The sequence below is a fragment of the Tachypleus tridentatus genome, chromosome 2 (genome assembly GCF_004210375.1).
Source record: "Tachypleus tridentatus isolate NWPU-2018 chromosome 2, ASM421037v1, whole genome shotgun sequence".
Taxonomy (NCBI): Eukaryota; Metazoa; Arthropoda; class Merostomata; order Xiphosura; family Limulidae; genus Tachypleus; species Tachypleus tridentatus.
In genome coordinates, this window is record NC_134826.1 from 72,380,404 (window position 1) to 72,390,325 (window position 9,922).

Below are 9,922 nucleotides of genomic sequence, written 5' to 3' on the forward strand. Positions count from 1 at the left end.
ATAATTGTATAACAATGTCACGCATACAGCAAATTCAAGTTATGAGAAAGTCAAACTTTACAAGATTTTGTTTTTTAACAAACATGTTAGAACAGTAAAAGATGCAAATTTGAAAGGATAAGATTTGTATATTTCATATTTATATTGGTACAGAATGATAGAATCAGAAATGGAAAAAGTTAAGAAATAAGTAACAGGATTTGTTTTACATACATTTAACTACATGTTACAAACCAAACAAACAATGTAATATTGATGTCTCAAAAATTTGGAAACTTTTCAAAACAAAACTTCTCATCATGATTTGTTGAAAACTGTATTTATTGATTCCAGCAAAATAAATTTTAACATCACTACAGAGTTAAGCAATCGAAATAAGTTTGAAGAAACTGTGAAAACCAGATTTAATAACTGATGTAAACTTATCACATACCAAAATCAGAGGTTATCAATAAAGTAAATAATTAAGTTTATTTCATAACTAAAGTCCTGATTAAACACTGTGCTAAGTAACAGTTTTGTTCTGCTACAAGAGTACTGTACAGCTGGTCTAGATGCTACCTTGCAGCAAAATGTTACTGTATGGGGATCATAAATGATTTAAAACAATTTTAATAGCTTCTGTACAAACGACAAAGCAATGCATGCAACTTTTTTTTTTCAATTATTAGACTGACAACATTTAGATACATTCTATTGAAGATTACATAATCTAGAACAGATTCAATCTTCATAGGTCATCGTCGTCATCATCAGGCAAGGAAGTATTCTGGGCCTCCTGAAAAACGAAACATTTCTATCAACATTGTTTCTACATACATTAAGTAACATTCAACAATCACAGCCTTACAGAAAAGCTATCTTGAGAAATAACTTTACCATCTCACCTCACACATTCATTATCATATGTTTTATGTCAAAAAAATCCTAAATATGCATTTGTAACCAAAATACAGATTACTAAGCCTAATTTATCAGTGTAAGGTATAAAGGAAGCTAAATGTATATAAAAAGTAACAGGGGTTATAACTAGTATTTGCACCAACATGTCCATACAGCACCTTCACCTGCTGCAGCACACTAACATTAACTTACTAAGCCTTCTTTTAGGAAGTACTAACTTATCCAAGTTGGGACATAAATCAAGTATGTGTTCTCCTAAACAACCTTAACGTTAATCATTGATTGATTAGAACAAACTAATTTGTTATATTTTATTATGATGAATAACAATCAAGCTAAAACTTAACATACACAAGTTGTTTGTTTTTATTTTTTTAAAACAGTTAATCTCATTCTTATAGAAAACATTCAATAAGACATTTTCCTTTCAGTATAATTAACGTCAAATGATACTTTCTAATAACTAGTGTCACCTTGTTTTATCACCTACCTTCACTTCATTCTCCAGTTTAGCCTGCCATTCTGGATCCATGGCAACCTCTGGTGGAGCAAGAGCGGGCATAGCCACAAATTCTAGATTTGGATCTCCAATTAACTTCCTAGCCAACCACAGAAAAGGCTTTTCGAAGTTGTAGTTGCTCTTGGCACTGATATCGTAATACTTTCAATAAAGATAGTAACAAAAGTCACTAATTTATTTATTTTTTTCATGAAATATTCTAAAAAACATGTCGTACAAGTTAATACAAACCCAATCACGGTTAAAACTTACATCACTAAGTTCCACAGCTTGCATTTGTCAGTTATGCAAAACAGGAAATCTATGGATATCCACACAAACATTCCTTTAAAATTCCAAATAAATACTGAACCTGCACCAATAATCTTAGCTCTGCTCATGACTATAAACTTGTTACTATCTTACCAAAAGTGTTATTTTTGTTAAAATGAATAATCAAAGAAAAAGTTTAAGTATGCTAAAAATAATAATGTATACCAAATAGAGAAGCTTTTACAAAGTACAGCAGACACAGAGCAAGAACTATAAATAATGGAATAATTTAATTTATTAATATGATTATTTCACATTCATTAATTTTTTTTATGAAAGTGATTTCACTGGTCATTTCATACTTGTTACTTCAACATCAACATCTAATGTAAATTTAAACTTAGTTATTATGTATAAATACATTTTTTTTTTAAATGTATGGTAGTTTATTTCCCATTACATACACAAGTAGTTCTACACGACAGCAACCACTACCATTGTTCACCACTTATACATACCTGAATATTCTTTTTTCTGTGGAACACAATTGATTTTGCTTTAACCTTTCTGTCTTTGATGTCTACTTTATTTCCACAAAGGACAATGGGTATCTTTTCACAAACTCGCACCAAATCTCTATGCCAGTTAGGGACATTTTTGTAAGTAACCCTTGATGTTACATCAAACATGATAATGGCACACTGACCTAAATAAACAAGTAAAACACTTACAAAAAGAAATCCTCAAAGTAGATTCAATTAAACTAATTAAAATATAATACAAAATGTAAACACTATTTTGTTTTTAACACAAAAACAACCAAGATTTATGGATGACTTTGGAAACTAACCCTGAATGTAGTACCCATCGCGTAAGCCTCCAAATTTTTCTTGTCCTGCCGTGTCCCACACGTTAAACCTGACTGGACCACGGTTTGTGTGAAATAACAATGGATGAACTTCGACACCAAGAGTAGCTGGAAAAACGATTTACATTGTGGAATGCATTTACAAACTAAACTGTTTCATCACAATAAAAACAAGTGATAAAAAAGCATTTTTAAATTATAGTTGGGAATCAACTGTAACAATGACCCTTTTCCATTCTTAATTTACAACAAATAGCTTATGTATTGGCAACTTTACAAAGCAGCCTTGGTAAATCAAACTTGAATTCAGAACAAGGGACACAGAACTAAATGTTTTCACCTCAGATTATTTACCAAAAATAACACTGCTTTGTGTCCTAGATTTCAAACATTAGTAAAATGTCTCAGCAAATGCCAGTTTCAAGTTCATCATATACCAATTTGATACAAAAATTAAAGTATGACAAAATGGATAATTGTTTGAGTTTTTGTAGCTTTACATTACAAGCAACATAAGCATATTTTTCATATCAGCAAGAAAACTGAAAGCAAATAGGTAAGTTAATTACTTTAGATATTAATGTAACAATACAAAGTTCAAATGTAATACAATTTTATCCAGAACTAATCCTATCAGCACACTTGCACCTTCCTATATTGTTTTGTCAACTAAGATTAGGGTATTAACTACAAGTAGTAGTTGAACATGTACAGATTAAGTGAGGATCTTGAAGCTAAAACATCAAGGACTCTTGTCACAAAATATTTTACAGATAACTTGCTGTTAAAGTTTTTAGCAATTCTTTGATGGAATATGTGCAGAAGATAGTTCAATGAATTCTGAACAGTCATTAGTCTTAAATACTACTTCAGACTAAACTACAGTTAATTTTCTGAAACAAATCTATTTAAAATATTAATGTACAGACAATTTAAAAATAAGATAAAATTTAAGTCTATTAAGAACATAGACACATGATGGGGATAATATCCTAAATATTGAAGGAAGTTAATAAAATATGAAAGCCTGGACCGAGGCTGGTTAATAGGCAAAATGTCTTTGAATTTGTGGAATGGTTTGCAAAATATGGTGTGGCTGGTAGTTTTTGTTTGGTAATTTCAATAGCAGTGCCAGCAAATCAGAAGCTCCAAGTAATGGTATTTCATACAAAATGTTTGGAGGGGACAAGAAATAAACTGCATTATTACAACAAAAAAGAGCCAAAACCAACACAACATTTACCTGTTGAAAAATACAAGTCCACATGAAATAAAACAGTACTGTGATGAACCAATAACAACATACATGAACAGTACTTTGATTAATAGAATTGTCTCCAACACTTTTCTAACACAGTCAAATTATGTGATCAAATGAAATTTCAAACCTTTTCCAAAGTAATGACTGATACTGAGGACAACCAACCTGAGCCCAAGTGGACTGCAACAATTTTTTTTTTTTTTAAATCAGTTTTTAGCTCTAACGAGTAACGACTGGCAACTAAGGACAGCCAAGAAACCCTGGGCCCTAGTTGACTCAAACAATGTTTGATCAGTGTTTAGCTCTACAGACCTTTTCCAAAGTAATGACTGGCAACTTAGGACAACTAACAGACCCTGGGCCCTAGTTGAGTGCAACAATATTCAGTTTTTAGCTCTAACAGACCTTTTCCAAAGTAATGACTGATACTGAGGACAACCAACCTGAGCCCAAGTGGACTGCAACATTTTTTTTTTTTTTTTAAATCAGTGTTTAGCTCTACAGACCTTCTCCAAAGTAATGACTGGCAACTAAGGACAACTAACAGACCCTGGGCCCTAGTTGAGTGCAACAATGTTCAGTTTTTAGCTCTAACAGACCTTTTCCAAAGTAATGACTGGCACTAAAGACAACCAACAGACCCCAGGCCCTAGTTGACTGGAACAATGTTTGATCAACTTTTAACTCTGAAAACTTCCCAGATGTTACAATAATTCTTTGTTATTAATTTCTTATATTGGTTTTATTTTTAAAGAATGTAATACAAATCTAACTAGGCAAAATTCAAAATCCTGATTAAATCATCTCCCTGAACTGGAGCCCAAAGCAGTTACTTAGTACATGTATACCAAACATCACCACTGAGTAATTATATGGATAGCAGTTACGAGTAATTAAGACTAGTAGTTTCTCTGGACAACAACAGTAGATAAATGGATCTTGTGTCATCTTATTAGTCTATATCTGTTGTAAGCTAGTTTATTAAGACCTACTTAGCTTTGAGTGTGAAAGTCACCTTGTTCAGTTTTTAGTGTATTAGAAACAAGTGCAGGAGAGAGTTATTAGTAGAATTTGATAATTAATCACCAAGCTTGTAAACCTCAGATAGTATGTGGAATAAACCATGCACCTCAAACTTGTAAACCCTAGGTGCGAAATGAACCGTGCACCTCAAACTTGTAAACCCTAGGTGCGGAATGAACTTATATTTCAAACTTCTGATTTTACAAATTTACTTTCAACATTTAATTAAAATACATCATCATCAATGTATATCATTAAACTTGTCAAACAGTTTACAATTTAAATTTTTAAACTAAAGTTTTAATTTCTTACTTTCAAAGGAAAATATTGAAATAAATTCTCAATCTTCTGTCATGTAGCACATCTTACATGCTGAATTCTCCCATTAATATGTGCTGAATGAAGTCAATGTTCCAAATAGTATGGAAATTAACCTATTTGTACTTTACTTACCCGATACATAACAATAGTTTTGGAATATTGTGCGTGTTCTAAAATATATGTTTGAAAGATACATAAATTAGTTTTGGACAACTGTAACAGTGAGAAGTAGGGTTACAACAAAAGCACAGCACCCAAGTGAAAATGGTGTCAAGGATAATGTGGTATATTCCTTGTTTTCATCCATATTTATTTATTGTAATATATTTTTGAGCAAAAATAACAAATGTAAAAATTAGACTTATTAGGTTAAGTAATAAAACAAATATAAAACACACACAATATGATCACCCCATGAGGAAGCTTGTGCTACATGGTCACGTGACTGTAACCTGATTCATCTGATAACACTACTACTTTCTGCTGAAATATTGTTTTTTCATACTGTGAGAAGGCCTAAAGTACACTGTCGAGCAATAAAACTACAAGTGAAAAGGTTGAAAGATACATAATTGTGTCCGTCCGGTACAATTTGCTGTAATTATGGAAAAAATGTACTTTTAACTCATACTAATTAGAGGTTCTAGTGATTATACAAATGAAATATGGAAACTATTTATGAAATGTAAATATTAATAGTATTTTAATTCTTATAGCATGTCTATCACCTTTCATTCAAACTGAATCAATAAAGGTCTCAAATTCAGACAAATCTTTAGTAAGAAGAGGGAATCTTCAATGGTAACAGCACTGGAAATTATACACAGGATTAGAATAAATTAATATACAAGACCTTCAGCAAGGTCAATACATCAACCAAAAGGGTTTGACCATATGAGTCCAAAACTGTAATTACATCTGAAATAAGTCAAGAGATGATGAACCCATTCTAGCAGCCATTATGTCATGACTAAAAATAGAGGCCTTATGCATATAATTAATGGATTATAATTATCATCACAAAACTCGAATAACATTAATATAAAACAGTAACAACATGGAACAATAATCCTCATTGGTTGATTATTTTTGAGGAGTTAACCAATTAGTTTACAATGACACTAGACAATGTAATCAATGCCAACAGGTCCTAGACTAACCATCCAGCTGTTACTAAAAATAGCAGTTACTCGTCAACTAACATCAAAATGAAGTTTGTAACAATTACTTGCTGAAATGGATGCACTGCAAATTATAACATTAGAACAAGTCTAGCCATTATAAGCTAACTGATGTCACCACAATTAGATAATCATCAGTTTTATTCTGGTTGTTTATAAACAAATGTAACACTTAATAACAAGAAGGATCAATCTACAAAATCAGTTAATGAACAAGGGTAGTTAGACCTGAAACTTAAACTTTGTTAACTGTAGTAAAATGTGAGGTATTTAAATAGAAGTATTTTTTCCCCTCTTCTATTTTGTCAATTGCTTTTAAACTTAAGCCCAACATGCCACATAAACATTTGATTTAGAACACAAGAAACCTCAGTAATTTACCAGCTAATATTTATTACAACATAATGTTATGTTAGCTTCCCCTATTCTAAGGCAATAAACAATAATGGAGAAAACAAAAACAAAACTTACCAACATATTTTTTTTCAAATTCTCCTGTCAGGTGTCTCTTCACAAAAGTTGTTTTGCCTGTTCCTCCATCACCAACCAGAACACACTACAAATAGAAGTGTTATACAAACCATCTCCAATAACTCTTGCATTTAGAAGTTTTGATTACTGAAAGCTGAAGTATGTAACCACCAAGATTACAAATGTTTGTTTTCTTTCTATTGTGCCCTTAACATTTCAATACTAATTGAAATGTTTTTATTGAATATAGGAACTGACCAAAATCATGTAGCTATTAAAGCTATGTAGAAAAACTGATAAATTTTCAGATATCAATTTCATATTTTCCAAACTGGTGTAGGATGATTAAATATATTCAGGCAACTGCTCTAAACTTTCATGGTGTTCTACATGTCGCACCATTCTTTATAATTAACAGTTCCCAAAAAGTTATACACTTTGGCTCTGAAGGTGAGTGACACATCAAGGGATGACACAGTAGTAAAATTTGTAGAATTTTTTTTTTCCCTAATGTATGTAATGATTGGGATACTATTTGGAATTATGGTATACCACATTTTAGTAATTTGTTTTATTAGAAAATCGTGGTATGACAAATCTTACATTTCTCATGTATAGCCAGTAAGAGCTTGTTATTTTCTACTGTGAATAAAGATTTTACTTTGCCGACTTGTGGTTTGTTTGTGCGTCAGTCATTTGTTTTCTTGCAGATACTTTTTATTTGTCTAACAGATAACATCAGCAGATGGAAATACCACAAGATTACATCCAGATAATGGCACCACTAGGGCCATCAACTACTTTCAGGTGAAGATCAAAGATCAGGTATGTTACCTGGGGTACTCACAAAAAGACTGATTTCTTTGTGCTATATTCTAAAACTAACAGAACTGGAAGGGAGATATTTAAAATTTTGTAAAGGAAGGCTAAACTAGTTTTATTTATGTAACAAGGTGATTGACTACTGGACTAAGCTGTCTTCAAAAATGGTTAAACTAATAAGGTGGCAAGACACTGAACAATCAAACCAGTTCAATTACAATCATAGTAAAGTCAAACCTCAATTTCAACCACCAATATGGCAACAGTAAAATATCAAATACTCTTAACGTATCCATACTTTGAAAGTAGGTATTCCATCTCCAAGGTCAGCTTGATTCTGCTGCATGTTTCCCAGCTATTAGAAATAATGTATATACATGTAGAGAATGTTTGACTCAACACAAAAAATTACATTAGATAATAATAGTAACTTAGTTACTTCTTCAGCTAATGTGCATGATGTCTGTTATCTTAAAATTATATAATACACTGAAAGATTTGTTAACTTATTAATTTAACACACCAGAAAATTAATCACTAATTTTAAGCACAAGTGACAAGATGCAAACACCCATATTATATAGTCAATGCCTTACTTGTTTCTATCCCTTTAAAAAGTTTATTATATAAATAGTGAATCAGTGAATCCCAATTTCAACAAGCAAAGAAATCCAAGACCATAATGTGTCTATTAATAGTGACATAATATTGCACTTAACTACAATACTATTTACCAACGAGTCTTTTGTTTAGTTAATTTACCACATCTTTTTATGATAAAATTAACATACGCCTAGGTGTTCCAGTAAGATCAGTCTATCAACATTATACACATTTGTTTCATTTACTACTAACGTGTACAGAACATATGTAAAGCATACAGACTGGAAAATATGACATTGTTAGTGAGATTATTAGCAAGTTTCAGAAACTGTTCATGATGGTTTTCTTCACCAACTGGCTGGGGACCCAACTAGAAACAATAATATTCTGTATTTATTGTTAACTTCTAATAAAGAAATACTCGAAAGGGTAGAGAATGTGGAACATCAGGGTGAAAGTGATCATTTCTCAATTAGATTTCACGTTTTGTTGCATGTAGAAATAAAGAATCGTAAAATTTTGGTTTCAAGTTTTTAAACACGAATATTTTGAATAAACGAGAAAAATTACCTTATGTAGATTGTGCAACTGAATTGGAGATTTAATCAAATGCCGGAAAACCTTCTGAAATTCTTTGTACAAAGTACTTACCCAGCATTATAGTAACATTACTTTGCAATACGGGGACTGAACATTTTAACAAAGTGAAATAGTCTGGTACTAACATAATTGTTTTATTTTACATAAATAAATCTGTAAGGCAAGTAATTCTTTAAAGTTATTCATTATTGATCCATAACATTAACAGAACAATGCTCTCTTTCTTAAGCCTAAACTTAACATGCTTTCGAAGATGGTAACCCTAACGTTCGGTTAGGTTTTCGGAATCAGATATTAAAGACGTACCTGATCTTTAAAATTTAACTTGTAAGCAAAATCATTCCCCAAATTGGAAGTTATAAACAAGTTTGTTCTTAAGTCTGTATTAGCACTTGTTGTTTTATTAGTTACAACTGCTAGTTTGCTAAATATTACTAATACAATGTTAATTCTATTTTAGTATAAAATAAATGAGCATCTATCTTTTCTAGTGAAATGTTCAAGTTTCATAGTTGTTTTATTAAAGTATAAATATTATAGAAAGGTTACAAAAAATTACTTACGTTAATCTTACTACAAAGTTCCCTTATTTAATTCGGGTATTTCTAATAAAACTTGATCGTTCACCCACCTCCTCCAAATTAATAGCACTATTTGAACTCAACTCTGTACTACTTCACTGGGGCTACGATGCAACTTCCGGCTTTGGCGCGTAATTTAAGAACATAAAAACTGCTAGATTGTGTTTTTAACGGTAGAGGTCTATTTAATTGAAACTACATTTTTAAATTGAAAATTCAAATATTAATCGATTGTTTGTTTTTTAATTTCGCACAAAGCTAGTCGAGGGCTATCTGTGCTAGCCGTCCCTAATTTAGCAGTATAAGACTAGAAGGAAGGCAGCTAGTCATCACCACCCACCGCCAACTCTTGGGCTACTCTTTTACCAACGAATAGTGGGATTGACCGTCACATTATAACGCCCCCACGGCTGAAAGAGCGAGCATGTTTGGCCCGACGGGGATGCGACCCCCGACCCTCTGATTACGATTCGCACGCCTTAATACGCTTGACCATGCCGGGGCTGATATTAATCG

General features: G+C 31.8%; 1 protein-coding gene across 2 annotated transcripts; it reads right to left on the reverse strand.

Annotated features, from left to right (window-relative positions):
- Positions 1–303: 303 nt before the first annotated feature.
- Positions 304–9,550, reverse strand: LOC143244210 (GTP-binding nuclear protein Ran-like). Of its 2 annotated transcripts, none has more exons than XM_076488455.1 (7): positions 9,457–9,550; positions 7,921–7,977; positions 6,801–6,885; positions 2,526–2,651; positions 2,194–2,381; positions 1,394–1,564; positions 304–778 (listed from the first exon to the last, which is right to left on the reverse strand). In XM_076488455.1, the coding sequence occupies exons 2-7, from the start codon at positions 7,966–7,968 to the stop codon at positions 731–733; spliced, it is 666 nt and encodes a 221-aa protein (XP_076344570.1). In that variant the 5' UTR covers positions 7,969–7,977; positions 9,457–9,550; the 3' UTR covers positions 304–730. The 2 variants fall into 2 exon arrangements, with proteins under 2 accessions (XP_076344570.1, XP_076344569.1); XM_076488454.1 differs by having other exon boundaries at positions 9,389–9,529.
- Positions 9,551–9,922: the final 372 nt, after the last annotated feature.